The following is a 16,963-nucleotide window of genomic DNA, read 5'->3' as shown; positions in this document are numbered from 1 at the left end:
GGAACTAAATACTAGGTCTCCCTACTCCCAGTCAGCACCTTCACCATTAAAATAATGTGCTTATGTTCAAAGTCTTCAAAAAAAAATCCCTAAAAGTTTTGGAACAGTACCCCATGCTGGCTGTCAATCTCAAGGAATTACAACATGGAGCAGGGGAACAGTCCCATCTTCCTCTTCAGGGGTAGGCAACCTTGGCTCTTTTATGACTCGTGGACTTCAACTCCCAGAATTCCTGAGCCAGCTATGCTGAGGGGAAAGGAAGAGGTTTCCAAGCTGAGCCATGCTGGCTCAGCAACTCTGGGAGTTGAAGTCCACGAGTCATAAAAGAGCCAAGGTTGCCTAGCCCTGCTCTAGTTCTAACACTGATGTCCTGAAACCTCCCGCAAACTCCTCTTTGGAGCATGTCCCCCACTCCCTGCCTGCCATTTTCCCCTAAAATTTGAGTCCCTCTGTAGCAACTGTACCTGTTGAGCTAAATAATGGCCAGCCTTTCTATTGAAGTATCTAGGGCAGACATGTCAAACACAAGGCCCGGGGGCCGGATCCGGCCCGCGAAGTGGTTTCATGCAGCCCGCGAAGCCATCCTGGAAACAGTGAGGGAACGGCCCCCACTGCCTTGGCCCTGGCCCAGAGACCCTCCTCCTGCCAGAGACCCTCAGATCTGTCCCACTCCTGCCCAGGCCCCCATAGGCACCCTTGATGCGAACGATGTAGAGCTGGCCACGCCCATCCAGTAGGCCATACGCACTTTAGCCATGCCCACCCAGTAGGCCACGCCCACCCAGGCCACGCCCACCCGGCCCCCTGAGGGCAACCGCAATGCTGATGCTGCCCTCAATGAAATTGAATTTGACACCCCTGATCTAGGGGGAGGATAAGAATATTTGGGATGTTTGGAAAATTAGAAGGGATTAAAAGGTTCTGTAGTTTAAACAATGCTATCTTATGGGGCCTGAGAGACAGGCCTTCTCAGGGGTTGCCTCTCCCCTGGGGAACAGCATCCCCATCAAGTCTCCTCACCCTGCTGCATTTTAACAAGGCCACAAGGAGTGTTTCTTTCGGCAGGATGGATGGGAGCCTGCTTTTGAGACTGGCCAATAGTGGGGGTTTTTTGGTTCTTGTAGTTTGTCATCATCCTAACCAATTCCTTTTCCATCTCTGCTTGTGCTTTTAAACCATGTCTATTACACTCTGGTTTGTTGCCTAGCATTGCTGTGGCCAGTGAAGCAGCTGACAAATCGATTAAGCAATCGGCTAAGCAACCGGCATAACTCACCGAGGCCAACCCTCTGGAGGGGTCCTTTGCTCAGCCGTGCCCGGCATTCTGCTACCTGGACCTCCAGCTCCCGCAGGCGCTGAGCAGCATCTGCCTGGACTTGCCACCGGCGCCGGCGCTGATCAACGGTTAAGTCGGGGGCAACTGCTACCCGTCGGGCAGCCTCAGCCACTTGTTGCTGCAGTGCCAGATCCTGGGCCAGCTCCTCCAGTGAAGGGTTTTCCTAAAAATATAACATTTAGGTGGTTTTATATATATAGCAAGGGACGCGGTGGCTCAGTGGGTTAGGACGCTGAGCTTGTCGATCAGAAGGTCGGCAGTTTGGCGGGTCGAATCCCAAGTGCCGCGTAGCAGAGTGAGCGCCTGTTACTCGTCCCAGCTTCTGCCAAACTAGCAGTTCGAAAGCACGTAAAAATGCAAGTAGAAAAATAGGGACCACTACAGTGGGAAGGTAACAGCGTTCCGTGCGCCTTTGGTGTCTAGTCATGCTGGCCACATGACCACGGAGACGTCCTCGGACAAGTGCTGGCTCTTCGGCTTTGAAACGGAGATGAGCACCGGCCCCTAGAGTCGGAAACGACTAGCACGCATGTGTGGGGGAACCTTTACCTTTACCTATATATATATAGCACACACACAATATGTATAAGACCTCATAATAACATATATTAACATATAAACTATTAACACATACATATTATATTATGCTAACACATAATATAACGCATTATAATAACACATATTTATATGTTTATGTTTTTAGGCTTTTAACTGAACACCGCCCTTAGTTGCTCTGTGAGTGAGATGGGCAGTCTCCAAATTTGATATATAAATTAATTAAAGATAGGGATGTGGCATCAGGAGCATCCCTAAAGCCCACAGGCCTCCTCCCATAGAGAAGCACGGGCTCCCACATTCTCTTACGCGCAGACGGATTGCTCACCTCATTCTTCAAGACAGGGGCAATTCGGGATGCCACTATTGTTCTCCTCCGCACTGGCCACAGCCTTTCTCCAGGTTCCAGGGGATATTCTGGTGGCAACTTTCCTGTCAGTTCCTGGCATCGAGAGGAGAAGCAAGAAACATGAAATAGGTATGAGATCCAGAGGTGAAAACAAGAGTCAATCTCACTTGATATTAGATTTGGCCCAAGGAGACAAACTTCACAGCACTTATAAGAAACTCTTCAACTTTGCAGATAATAATTTGGCCCACGGAAAGCCATTTTGGTTCATTGGAAATCACTGTCTCATATACAGTTGCCTTCCGGAATCTGATGGGTTTAAGCCATGCTGATCCATTCTTACTATTCAGCCAGCCTAGCCAGTGAGGATAAGAGTTGTATTCCAAAATATTTGGAGAGCAGAGAGCCAGAGAAGGCCACATGGGTTGGCCCAATTTACACCTTTCTGAGGTGGCGTCTCCTTAGGTTATTAATTCTTGAGGAAACTCAGCCAGCCTTTTTCCTGCTTATATTTCTGCAGAAGGTTGACTTCCAAGCCCTAAGTAGCTTAGACTTTCAGCTGCCCATTCCTTGTTTCTTCTGGGGAGCATTTGCTTACAATCTACCTGTTTAAAAATAAAAATCCTCAGAGTTTGAACCCTGACACAGAGCAGAAAACTTTTAAATTCAAGGTTGGCTGCATACCTCAGCCTAACCCCACCTAGTGCTTTCCAGATGTCCTGGACTACAAAGCCTGTTGCTCAACGATAGTGATGGGAATGATGGCCTAACAAACATCTTAGTCCCCCAGTTGGGAACGTCTAGCTTCTCCAAGCAGCAGATCCATTGCCTCAGTCCCTCCCATTGGCTCCTTATCCTCCTCCTGTCATGCTTAGGTACCGCTTCCTGCAGGCAAACCCGTCGCAGCTCCTTCAGACGTAGGCTGAGCACTTGCTGGAGAGACTTCTGCTTTTCCAGGAGTTCTTGCACCCGCTCTAGCCGAATTCGGGGACAGAACTCTCGCTGCAAAGCTTCTGCAAAAGCAAAGACAGAGCAGAAAACAAGGGATGAGGCTTGAGACCCACTGTATGTCACAGAAATGTTGCTGAACAGGTGATGGAGGGAAGGGAGTTACCTGAAGAGCTATAGCTGGATGAGTTTATCAGCTGCCCCTTCACCTCCATGTCTTCTGGGGAGGTTCACCTTGTCTCTTGCCTCCAAGGGAAATCACTTGGCTCTGAGTCCCATCAGGAATTCCTAGATGGAGGACGGCAGACGGTTACTGTCAAAGGGAGAGAAAGGAGGAATAGAAAGGGAGCATGCTTCTGCTGGCCCAGGCAAGGTGAGTCATCAGCAGAGGGCAGGATATTGCCAAAATAAATAAATAAATAAATAAAAATCTGCCAGACTGTGGCAGAGGGCATGCATAACCACACAGAGAGACAAGCAGGGACGGGAGTGGTATTTTGTGCTCAAAAGAACTCACTTTTGAGGAAGGAGGAAGTTGCAGAGATCAATTTGCTCACAATTTTTTAAAAAAAAACGCCATGGAAGATGCCTGCTTCTTTGGAGAGTACTTAAAGAGTACTTGGTATCATCCAGACATGTTGGACTTTACCTCCCATAGCCAGCACAGAGAACCGAAGGATGTGAGACCCACGAAAAATTTCTAGCCTAAGATGACTTGCAGTTTCTACTGTTTGACCCAGGAGCATAGACTGCTGAGTGAATGGTGGAAAACTGCAACACCAAATCTGTGTTCTGCTGCCTCGGGCCCTATTCAATTCTCTAAGGCACAGCGTCAATGCTGGAATCATAATATTCTAACTTGGGGGTAACAAGCAACCATATTTGGCAAACTGAGATTCCTGTTAATGGTAGTATTCAACTACTCCCAACAGATCACTCAGAACTCTTGTAGTCAAGAGCACAGAGAAGGACACAACCATTGAAATTCAACCTTTTGTGGTCTATGAGGCAGATGCACACAGCAGAAGATTCTATGGAAGCTTTACCCAACCTGGGAATTCTGGGAGTTGTAGGCCTAAGGCATCTGGAGAGTGTTTATTACAAGAAAGACTGCACTGTAGGCAGCATTTTAGCTAGCTTTAATTGGCACTTGTATTATGCCTATAATTGTAGAGGGAGGGAGGAATCCATCTTGTCCATCTTCTTCAATTTGGCTCCTTCCAAGATATTGACTACTGTTCCCAACAGTCCCACACAAAAAATAAGCATGATGGGGCTGTACAAAACTTTTGAAATCACCCAAATGTTAAGCATAGGTCAGGTAATTCTCGACTTACGATGATTTGTTTGGCAAATGTTCAAAGTTACAAGGGCACTGGAAAAAGTTATTCTAGACTTATGGTTTGCCATCACAGCGCTGTGGATGCTGGAAGACGAGCTCCGTCTTTCACATCCGGATTCATCCCGCTGGGGGACCCTGAAAAGGGTCGAAATTCGCCCTGAGGGGCGATCAGCAAGGAGGGGACCCCTGTTTGATCTGGGCCCTTCCATTTGATCTGGGGCAGCCCTCCAAACCAGCGGGGGAAAGACCTGCCATAGCAACATGGCTCATCACTAAGCTGCTGACACCAAAGTCAAAATTACTACCAAGCACCTTTAAAGCAATGCAGATGAAACTGGGTGAGATCTGATCTTCTCTTTAAGACTTTAAATATCTTTTCCTGTAAAAGCTGCCCAAAGTACTTTTTCCCCTGTGAGGAGAGAGGGAAGGGAACTTTTACCCAACCCTCTAACAAAAGCGGTGACTAACTACCCAGGGGAATCAGAGCAACTATAAGAATAATATTAATCTAATTGGATGTATATGCTTTTGAAACTTGGAGACGTTTGTTTTTATCTAAAAAAAAGAAATAAAACTTGAAAAGCTATCACAAAAACTTTGGACTTAAAAACCTTTAAATGGCATCGGTGACGTATGGTATTACAACTTGTTATTGCCTAAATCAGGGCTTTTCAACCAGTGGTACGGGTACCACCTGTGGTACATTGGCACCTGGCAGGTGGTACGCGGCCATCCTAGAAAAGTGGTAGCGGGGGAGAGGAATGAGCTGAACCAGTGGCAGGACCGCACAAGCCTGAGCGACAGATGGCTGGAGCTGCTGTTAGGGCTCAGCAGAAGCGCCAGGATCAGCGCTTCTTTGGGGCTGTCAGGGCTCAGCGGAAGTGCCAGGATCAGCGCCGGGCTCCAGCTGGAGCTCGGGGCTGATACTGGTGCTTCTGAGCCCAAAAGAAATGCTGATCATCTGGAATGTTGCAGCATCTCCAGGGTCTTGTGATTTACATTCAGATGCTTGGCAACTGATTCATATTTATGATGGTCACAGTGTCCGAGGGTCATGTGAAGTGACCAAAACCTGCTGCAACCACCCAGCAGAGTGGGGGGGAATAAAAACCAAACACCCCCACCCCACCCCCACTGCCAATCCTCAACAGAAATGCTCACAATGAAAACCTCGGACAGGAGGAAGAGCGCCACCGGGCGGGCAGGCAGGTGTCTTGCTCGGCTGTGGCTTGGGGGGCACTTTTTTCAGTGCCATTGTAACTTTGAACAGTCACTAACCGAACAGTTGTAAGTCAAGGGCTACCTGTACTTCATCACTTTTTTCCTTTTTTTTTTTTGGTCATCAAGTTTTTGACACCTTGCTAGGCGACTGGTGGTACTCGGATGTTGCCATATCCTAAAAGTGGTACAATGGGTGAAAAGGTTGAAAAGCCCTGGCCTAAATGAGACTTGGCTTGAAGTCCAGACTCTAGAAAAAACTTTTCTGACCTTGACAGATATACACCTGTGAAAAACTCAGCTGCAAAGAAGGAACTTCTGGGCGGCATATCTGGCCTGTTTGAACTATGAATGTAAACCTTTACTGACTTCCAGAGCTATACGTGGGGAATTGCTTTCCTATTTCTTTACATGAGAAGCATCTGTTATTACAAGAGATGATGGAATACCTTGGACTATAAATTCTTATTTGGCAAACAATTTCCACTATAAAGACTACCTACATGTGAAATAGATGTCCCATACCTAGTTATAAAAAACAAAAAAACTATTTTTAACGTTTGATTTTAAAGTCTTCAACTTAACACATTATCAAGAGAATATGGATGAAGAGCAGGAAAAAAATCCTTTCCATGTTGAAATCAATACATGAAACCATTCTTTCAGCTTGTGACAAAATAAGATGCAACATAAAGGAACAAAATGCCAGCTTAGATATACAAACCGAGATCTTGATTACAACCAAAGAACTAACAATGCAGAAAATAACAGGAGAAATGGAACAATTGACCAACAGATCCAGCCAACGGAAAAATCAGAAAAGGGAGTAACAACACTGAAAATGGAAAAGACTTTTTACATAAATCAGAAGAAATTTGAGGAAAAGGAAGAAGAACAGATTGAATGGAAGATAAACCTATCAGGACAATTGTGGGAAATTGGAGTAATAGGGAGGCGATCTAATGAATACAAATGGGCTAGTTTTTCTGAAAAAACTGCAACCAAATGGTCTTTCTTATTTCAAATAATATATATAATAACAGAGGGAGAACTATTTGATGATTCAAAAGTACTTACATGGAAGGTTAGTTGGCAAAGGAAGAAAGCCAGAATAAGGCTGAAGAAAACTAGGGTTTCGATTTATTAGAGGGGATTTTATATTACTAATTAGAGGGTTGAATATGGTGGAAAATAGATAACTTTTAGAAAATAAAATAACATTATAATTGAATAGGTAAGATGTGTAACAAGACTAATAGTCTTTGGTATGAAAAGGGAAGAAGGGAGAAGTTGAGATAAGGGAAATTTTGGTCACCTAATTTAAAATATTTGGAAATCAGTTGAAAATAAGAATTCTGCTTGCCCAATATGAGATAATAGATATTACCAGAAAAAGAGAGGGAGAATTTGATGTCTTAAAAATTAGATCTAAATGAAAAAATATGTATATTATTGATTTATTGATTAACCCAGACAATATAGTGGTTTTAATTTATTATAGGGAATACCGTATTATTAATTAGATGGTTTAATAGGTGGAAAATAGATAACTTTTAGAAAACAGAACCAGACTATATGCAAATAGATAAGATGTGTATTTAGAATATTAGATTTTGTTATGAAATGGGAAAAAGGAAGAAGTTGAGATAAGGGAAACTTTGGTTACCTAAAGCTTGGAAATTATAAATACCAAATATTAATCTGAATATTGATGGGAAATTAAAGCTTGGGGAAAAAAAGCAATAACAGGACATTGATTGTATATAAGGACTGAATGTAAACACAATTAAGATTATGTATAAGCTAAACTGATTGATAAATGTAACAGTGATGTTTTTACTTAGTTGATAATAACTATATTAGCCTAATATGAGATAGTAGATATTAAGGGAAAAAAGAGAGGAAATATCTGATGTTGTAACTTGAGATTTGTACTAAAGATTTATGTATGTTATTGAATCATTGATTAACCCAGTCACCACATTGCTTTTTAAATACTTAATTGTAAAATTAGAAAACTAATAAAATATTATTTTTAAAAAAGTTACTCTCAACTGGTCCTCCTTGCACGCAGAACAGTCACAGCATCTCCACAGCATTTTGAAGAGATCAAAATTTGGGCCCTGGGCAATTGATACGTATTTGTGATGGCTGCCGTGCTGGGCGTCTCATGTGATCAGCATTTAAGGACCATCCCAGTTGGCCTCTGACAAGCAAAGACAATGGGGAAAGCTGGATTCATTTCATGCGACTCATCCAATGACTGCAGTGATTTGCTTAACCACTATGGCAAAAGAGGTCATAAAACTGGGCACAACACACTTAACAACCACCTTGCTTAGCAACGGAAATTCTGGTCTCACTTTTGGTCGTAAGCTGAGCACTACATGTAAGTTACCCCAGTTACCCTAAGTGCAATGAGTTGCTACTTTGAGATACGGTGTTGTGAAAAGATTGCTTTTTTCTTGCAAGGAGAAGAGCTTGAGAGAACTACTTCAAATGCCAACATACCAAAATGGGTCTTCTTATACTTCAGCAGCAGGAGGCTAGACGTGGAGGAAAAGAGGTGTCCACTGATCTCACTCTCTCTTCTTACGTGCCCCCAACCCTCCAGCATCTAGAGCTCACGGGCATTGTGCCTCTTGAATACAAGACTCCATTTAGCAACTGTACATGACCCATGTTTTCATTTCCTTCCCCTCAGCCAGGGATACTTTCAGACACAAGACTCACCAATTTCCAGCCTTCCCAGCACAGTGCTCTCAATTTAAATAGACATTTGCATGTATTATGTCCTTTGATGTTGTTACATTGAGGAGTTTTCCTTGATGGGGACAGCCCTGGTAATTATGGGCCTAAAGGGAATTTTTGCACTGGTTCCCCTTTTTCCCAGTGAAGGGCAGCCCTCACAAGGAGGAAAAAGGCAAAAGAGCTTCCGGATGCTTTTCTCCTCCTTCCCCACCAACACAACTGACACAAACAAGCCGGATGGGAAGTCTGGGGGCAGTAAGACAGCTGGTCCCTTCTTTACACAATCTCTGTGCTGGGGCCAAAGGCTGCAGCTGCTTTTCGGTGAGACCCGATCCTGGCCAAGCCAGCTGGGAGTCCAGGGCAAGAGCAGGGCCAGGAAACCACCCAAGTTACATAATTAATTCAAGTCACAGCTGAGGCCAAGAACAGCTGTTGCCAAAAAGCACACCAAGAACAACATCCTGGTCAGGTAGGCTTGCTTGGGAAGTTTCTGTCCAGTACAGCCTGGCCCTGCTTCTGTCATCTTTTTTTTTTAACTAGGTTTTTTTTAAAAAAAATTATGGGTAACAGATAACTCAAATGTAAGTACAAATTTATGAAAATATAAACAACAGGTAATACAGGTAAAGAAATATATTTATGTAAATATAAATATAAGCAGTAAAATATGGGTGGATCGCCAATGAATCTGAAATAACCATATTCTAATACATTATTATAATATTACAAAATATAATAAGTCATTTCATATCCATTTTCCAATCAAAACATATCCCAATATACTTTAAGCTAAAGATATTTGGTCAACACTATTCAAATTATTATAGAAAGAGAGAAATGGTAGGTGATCAACAATTGGAATTGCTGTCACTAAGCAAAATTGTAAAGTGTGATGTTACATGACTGTGTTGCTTATACATATACATATACATACATACATACGCAGTCCCAGTTACCATTGTTAAAGGAGGACTGTGTGAATTGTTAAACAAAGACCTCATATCATTATAACTTTGGATTTCCTGCTGGCTTCCCCATTGAGTTTGTGGGAAGATGGTAGCGCACACTGAAAATCACAATCAAGTGACCAGAGTTTGCTGCAATGTTGTAACTGCAGGAACACTGTGATAGCTGGACCTATGAGAACCCATCATAAATACCATTTGTTCAGCACCATCAACAGTTGCTGATTGAATGGCCATAAAACAAGGACTTTCTGTAGATGATATGTCAAGTTAAAATATAAACTTGAAAACCTCAGTTCTGTATATGGCACAATTCTATGTACAACACTGTACAATTAAATAATTCAAATAGAATTGAATTCTACATCAGATTTAGTTTTTAAATATGAAGTTATTTTAGACATTGAGGCATATTCCCAAAATTTGGCTAACCATTCTTCTGAAGAAGGTAATCAAACATCTTTTCTAATAAAAAGCATGTAGAACACATTAACATACATAATGCCAATTCAGAATATTCTGAAGAAATATAGGACTGAATGAAATTTAATAAAACTATCCCTGAATGCGACGGGATTACAACTTTCGGGATTTGTTCTATTTTATATTAAATAATTTTGCAGTATGACTGAGCTTTGCAACATTGCCACCACATAAGAAAAAAGGATCCAACATTTCCATCACTTTTCCAGAAAATAACTCATCATAGCAATCAAGACTGGAATGATGTATTAGCAGCAAAACATCTTGTACCCGTTCTTTCTGTATATAATAGGTAAAGGTAAAGGTTCCCCCGCACATGCGTGCTAGTCGTTTCCGACTCTAGGGGCCGGTGCTCATCTCCGTTTCAAAGCCGAAGAGCCAGCGCTTGTCCGAGGACGTCTCTGTGGTCATGTGGCCGGCATGACTAGACGCCAAAGGCGCACGGAACGCTGTTACCTTCCCACCGTAGCGGTCCCTATTTTTCTACTTGCATTTTTACGTGCTTTCGAACTGCTAGGTGGGCAGAAGCTGGGACGAGTAACAGGCGCTCACTCTGTTACGCGGCACTCGGGATTCGACCCGCCAAACTGCCGACCTTCTGATCGACAAGCTCAGCGTCCTAACCCACTGAGCCACCGCGTCCCTTCTGTATATAATAGGTAAGGTAAATTTAATGTTCTTTTTCCATTACGGTTCCCACTGTCGTATATCTATAACTATGTTCTAATTCTGTAGCATTTAATCATACAGTCATTGATACGTTTGGGTTCCAACCCTATTTTCACAAGAAAATCATAAATTGTGCCTAACAAATGTTCGATATTGTGCATTGTAACATGGTCAAATTCAGTCAACTTTCTCAGTGTTCCTTTTCTTTTCTAGAATTTGTATTGTTGTGCTGCTTATTGGAAAATACTGAAACCAATTAAAAGTAGAATGTGTCCTCTTTCAGGCCAAGAATTTGCCCTTATAGGTAAAGGTAAAAGTTCCCCGGCACATGCGTGCTAGTCGTTTCCGACTCTAGGGGCCGGTGCTCATCTCCGTTTCAAAGCCGAAGAGCCAGCGCTTGTCCGAGGACATCTCCGTGGTCATGTGGCCGGCATGACTAGACACCAAAGGCGCACGGAACGCTGTTACCTTCCCACCGTAGTGGTCCCTATTTTTCTACTTGCATTTTTACATGCTTTCGAACTGCTAGGTTGGCAGAAGCTGGGACGAGTAACAGGCGCTCACTCTGTTACGCGGCACTCGGGATTCGACCCGCCAGACTGCCGACCTTCTGATCGACAAGCTCAGCGTCCTAACCCACTGAGCCACCGCGTCCCTTATATCTCACCATTAAAGTTCCAGCACTCTCCACTCTATGTTGTCCATGTGTGCGTGACCACAACTTCCATTACCCACTGCAAGCACAACCTACAATTGTTATGGAGTATTTTTTAATTTTTAATTTTAATAATATTTCTATACCGCCCTTCTCCCTGAGGACTCAGGGCGGTTCACAGGGCAGAGTAAAATACTAAATACAAACATTAAAAAGAGATTAAATGATTGCCCAAGTTAAAACAATTGGTATACAATTATAAAACCCCAAGATAAAATTAAGAAACCGAAAAATAAAAAACCCCACCAATCCCCATCAGGCTAGGCCGGCTTGTACAAACAAAAACGTCTTGAGATCGCGACGAAAGGAGCGAAGATCGGGCGCCATCCGGAGCTCTACCGGTAGCTGATTCCACAGCTCCGGAGCGCCCACAGAGAAGGATCTCCCCCTGGGGGCCACCAATCGACATTCTCTGATCGGTGGCACCCTGAGGAGGCCCTCTCTGTGGGAACGCACAGGGCGCAGGGAGCTTGATGCCGGCAGCAGATGTTCCCTAAGGTACTCCGGCCCCATGCCATGGAGGGCTTTGAACACCATTACCAGTACCTTGAATCTCACCCGGAAGACAACTGGCAACCAATGCAGCTCACGGAGCAGAGGTGTAACGTGGGAGTATCGGGAGACTCCCAACACAACTCTCGCGGCTGCATTCTGTACCAGTTGGAGCTTCCGGGTGGTCCTCAAGGGCAGCCCCATGTAGAGAGCGTTGCAGTAGTCCAGACGAGAGGCCACGAGCGCATGAGTGACCGTGCATAAATCATCCCGGCTAAGATAGGGCCACAACTGGCGCACCAGGCGAACCTGGGCGAAAGCCCCCCTAGTCACAGCTCCTATATGGTCTTCCAAGGTGAGCCGTGAATCTAGGAGGACTCCCAAGTTGCGAGCCCTATCTACGGGGGGTAATAATTCACCCCCCATAGCATGAGGTGGAATGTCCGAATAAACCCGGGATGAAGATATGCAAAGCCACTCAGTCTTGTCGGGGTTGAGTTGAAGTCTGTTCCTCCCCATCCAGACCCAAACCGCCTCCAGGCAACGGGACATCACGTTGAGGGCATCACTGGGGTGGTTTGGGGTCGAAAGGAAAAGTTGGGTATCATCAGCGTACTGATGATACCCAACTCCAAAACCACGAATGATCTCACCCAGCGGTTTCATGTAGATGTTGAACAGGAGAGGCGAGAGGACCGACCCCTGAGGAACTCCACAAATGAGAGACCTCGCGGTCGACCTCTGCCCTCCTGCCAACACCGACTGCGAACGTCCCTGGAGATAGGAGGAGAACCACTGTAAGACTGTGCCTCCCACTCCCAGTCCCCTGAGACGCCGCAGCAAGATACCATGGTCGATGGTATCGAAAGCCGCCGAGAGGTCTAATAGGACTAGAACAGAGGAATATCCCCTGTCCCGAGCCCTCCAGAGATCATTCACCAGCGCGACCAATGCCGTCTCCGTGCTGTGCCCGGGCCTGAAACCCGATTGGTACGGGTCTAGATAATCCGCTTCATCCAGGACCAGAGGGAGCTGATGTGCCACCACACTCTCAACAACCTTCGCAAGAAAGCAAAGGTTGGAGACAGGACGAAAGTTGTTCAATACAGCTGGGTCCAAGGCAGGCTTCTTGAGGAGAGGCCTCACCACCGCCTCTTTCAAGACGGCGGGGAAGCTACCCTCACTCAGAGAAGCCGATATAACTGCCTGGAACCAGCTGCATGTCCTCTCCCGGGCTGCATAGACCAGCCAGGAAGGGCACGGGTCCAATAAACATGTGGTGGTGCTCAGCCTCCCCATGATCCTGTCCACTTCCTCCGGAGTCACAGAATCAAACTCCTCCCAGGTGATATCGACAAGACCGCCCGTGTCCTGATCGTCAGACTCTGCCCAGTCAGAGTCCAGACCGGTCCGAATCCGAGCGATTTTGTCCGACAGATGTTGGTTAAACTCCTCGGCACGACCCTGCAAGGGATCCTCCCTCACCTCCTGATTTAGGAGGGAGCGAGTCACCCTAAACAGGGCGGCCGGGCGATTATCTGCGGACGCGATAAGGGTGGCGAAGTGGTTAGACCTCGCCTCCCTTATCGCAGCGAGATAAGACCTAATGTAGGCTCTTAGTCGCAATCGGTCGGATTCGGATCGGCTGGACCTCCAACCGCTCTCTAGGCCCCGTCTCCGACGCTTCATCTCCCGGAGCTCCGCAGAGAACCATGGAGCTCGACGGGATCTGCACCGGGTCAGGGGCCGCAGGGGTACAACTCGGTCAAGAGCCTCAGTGGCCGTCCTTTCCCAGGCTTCCACTAAGGCATCTGCCGAGCTGTGAGCAAGGGAGGCAGGTGGGGACCCCAGCGCCGCCTGGAACCTCTGGGGATCCATTAAGCGTCTGGGGCGGTACCATTTAATTGGTTCCATACACCCACGGCGGGGGGTGGCAAAACGGAAGACCAGCCGCAGGAGATGATGATCGGTCCATGACAGGGGCATAATAATTGGAGAGCCCCCACCAAGATCATCTAACCACCGTCCAGATAAGAAAACTAGGTCAAGGGTGTGGCCTCCCTCATGAGTCGGTCCTGAAATTACTTGCATCAGGTCCATGGCCGTCATGGAAGCCATGAACTCCCGAGCCAACTCAGATGATCCTCCCAGCGATGGTAGATTGAAGTCCCCCAAAACTATAAGTTTCGGGAACTCAATCACCAGCCCAGAGAGGACATCGAGCAGCTCAGGCAGGGCTGCTGCTGCGTGACTAGGTGAAAGGTACACCAGCAGCAAGCCCAACTGCGCACCAGGGCCGCATCTCAGAAAGAGAGACTCATACCCGACTATCTGGGGAACAGTGGCCTCCCGCGGACACAAGGTCTCCCTCATAACAACAGCCACACCCCCACCCCTACCCTGAGCCCGAGGCCGGTGCAGCACCCGGAAACCTGGTGGGCAAAGGTCAACCAGAGGAATCCCGCCCTCTGGGCCCAACCAAGTCTCCGTGATGCAAGCCAGGTCCGCCTGCTCACCCTCGACCAAGTCACGGACGAGAGGAGCCTTATTAGAGACAGACCTGGCGTTCAAATACACCAGCCGGAGCTCAGGAGGCTGCACACCCTCACTCCCGGGACCTTGGGGTAGAGCCAGAGGGTCGGAGTGCCCCACCGCTTGTAAGCAGCGGAGAGGCCTTCCCTGAGATCGATACGGCCCTCTGCTCCTACATCTGCTGCCATTCCCTGATGTCGTGGGAATAGGTAGCCCCACGACCAGCCCTGGAGCCCCGGAGGTAACCGACCCCCGCTCCTCCCCCCTGCGATCTACATCGGCACTAGCCAGAACAGAGGTTGTTGGATCGCCCCCCTTGTCCAAACAACCAAAAGAACCCTCCCGCCTCCCTAACCCCCTAAAAAATTTTGACAAAAAAATAATCAGGGGCCTCTTGTTAGGTCTACGTCGAAGGCCCCTACCCGTGCCCAGCCAACTCTCAGGGTCCCAATAAATGGGCCCTTCCTCGAGGTTATAATCGGCTGGCAAGGCGGGTCGCACCCAGGAGGGGGGAGCACCCATGAGGGCGAACAAGTCCGTGGAAGAATATTTAAAGGAAGGCATAAATAGCAGTCCGGATCGCAGGCAGTCCATAGATAATAGTCCGTGAGGAGGATCTATTCAGAGGAGGTGTCCCAGGCCTCCGTCCAGCCGCTGCCACTCAGCTGGATAAACCCCCCGGGCAGGCCTACCACCGTCCTCTCACGACGGCCGCAGAGCCAGTTCTCGGGGGGATGGAAGTCTGGAACAACCGCACTGGGTATAGCATGCCCCATAGAGCTCTCACCTCTAGGGGCAGCAGATGTAGATTCAGCCATCCTCTCACAATGGCTAATACCCAGAGTTCTCTGTCCTTTGGGGGTGTAAAGGGCAATGCGCGGTCGATTGTAAAGGCAGAAATAACAAGCCATCATAGTCAATTCTGCTAACGGCCAAGTCCCCCGTTGTCCCGTCATTCCTAGAGGTTGTAACTGACCACCACTCCATGGGCCCTCAGTTCCATAATTATTAGGGCCTTCCAGACTGTGGTCAACAAAGATTGACTCCCCCAGGTCCATTAAGTTCCCCGGAGCCCCCTCGAAATCCCGAGACACCAGCCAGATCACAACAAGTGTGTTGGGGAGCGCCGGTCTTTCAGGGTCCTTCGAAATGACCCAGGTCCACAAGGCTCCACTGGGCTCCACCGGAATCCACCGGCTAGCCCAGGAACCTTCAGGGCCATCAGGAACAATGGGGGTGCCAACCCATCTGGGGTATGCAGAACCAACCGGGGGACCGGCGAACCGGCCATAACGCCATCGCTGAGTCATCGGAGCCGCTGCCGCTGGGCCGCTATGGCCGCCGCCGCCGCCATCACCGTTACCACCGGAACGCCGCCAAAGCCGCAAACAATCCGGGGAAAGCCGCCGCCACCGCCGATGAAAAGCGGGCCAAAAAGGCCCAGGCGGTAGCGGGACAAACGGTCCGGTAGAAGCAGGCCAGACCACAGCAGTCGATGGTAAAGTGGCCCAAAAACGGCCCGGGAACAACGCCGCTGCCGCCGCCGCCGTCGTCGCCATTAGGATGGACCAAAAGCGTCGTCGATGCAGGCAAAAAGCAGAGGCAGGCCGATCGAAAAAAAAAAAAGCGGTCGAGAAAAAGCGATAGAAAAAGCGGGCCAAAGCAGCTCGCAAACAGCTCCGTCGCCGCCGCCGAAACACCGCCGCCGCCGGCCGCCGGGAACTCCAAACGCCGCCGAAGAAGCCGAGAAGACCGCCCGACATGGCAGGAAACTCCGCGACAACCAGCTGAGCAGGCAGCAAACCGACAGCCCAGCGGAACGCCGGCCAAGCTGGCAGAAGACCTAACCAACTGCAAAATTCATCGCTGCCACACTTCCCCCAACCCAGGGCATAAAAGAAAAAACCCTGAGGGGCTCCTAAGACGCCTATCCTCTCGGACCTGCAGAGCTCAACCTCACACGGCCGCCCGCACGGCCGCCATCTTGTTCGTATGGGAGCTGACATGGATTTTTAACATCTCCTTGCAAACGGCCTGTGTACCATCGTGTTTGAAAGCAGCTACCATTGTCCCGGTCCCCAAGAAAACCGCAGTTGAGTGCCTGAACGACTACAGACTTATTGCATTAACGTCTGTAGTCATGAAATGCTTCGAAAGACTGGTTCTCCAACATCTTAGGACATGCCTCCCACTGGACTTTGATAAACATCAATTTGCCTACAGGGGAAATAGGTCGACAGACGATGCCATAGCTACTGCTTTACACTCTGTAGCAAGTCATCTCGAGAAACCTGGAAGTTATGTCAGGATGCTTTTTGTTGACTACAGCTCGGCTTTCAACACCATTTTGCCGAGCATTCTCATCGAGAAGCTGACTGACTTGAAATTCTCCCCCACCATCTGCGATTGGATTCAAGACTTTCTTAGGGACCGGTTACAAACAGTGAGGGTCGGGTCTGCTTTGTCCACCACCCTGAAGCTTTGCACCGGCATGCCACAGGGCTGTGTGCTTAGCCCTTACCTGTACTCTTTATACACATATGATTGTGTATCATCCGACCCATCCACTGCGATAATCAAGTTCGCAGATGATACAACTGTGGTGGGT

General features: G+C 47.5%; 1 protein-coding gene across 7 annotated transcripts in view; it reads right to left on the bottom strand.

The window, feature by feature from the left end:
- Window positions 1–16,963, bottom strand: part of CCDC120 (coiled-coil domain containing 120) — a 51,497-nt gene that overhangs the window by 8,066 nt on the left and 26,468 nt on the right. For 4 of the 7 annotated variants that reach the window (XM_081318826.1, XM_081318824.1, XM_081318825.1 and 1 more), the window contains 4 exons: window positions 3,355–3,501; window positions 3,120–3,253; window positions 2,220–2,333; window positions 1,277–1,499 (listed from right to left, as the gene is read on the bottom strand). In XM_081318826.1, coding sequence (XP_081174952.1) covers window positions 1,277–1,499; window positions 2,220–2,333; window positions 3,120–3,253; window positions 3,355–3,403 — 520 coding nt within the window. In that variant the 5' untranslated portion in view covers window positions 3,404–3,501. Of the gene's footprint in view, window positions 1–1,276; window positions 1,500–2,219; window positions 2,334–3,119; window positions 3,254–3,354; window positions 3,870–16,963 lie in introns of those variants that run through there. The other 3 variants (XM_081318828.1, XM_081318823.1, XM_081318822.1) reach the window with 2 other exon arrangements.

Source organism: Vipera berus (genome assembly GCF_964194415.1).
Source record: "Vipera berus genome assembly, chromosome: 2".
NCBI classification, from domain to species: Eukaryota; Metazoa; Chordata; class Lepidosauria; order Squamata; family Viperidae; genus Vipera; species Vipera berus.
Note: the sequence above shows the minus strand (reverse complement) of the source record. Positions and strands in the feature narration are given on the sequence as shown.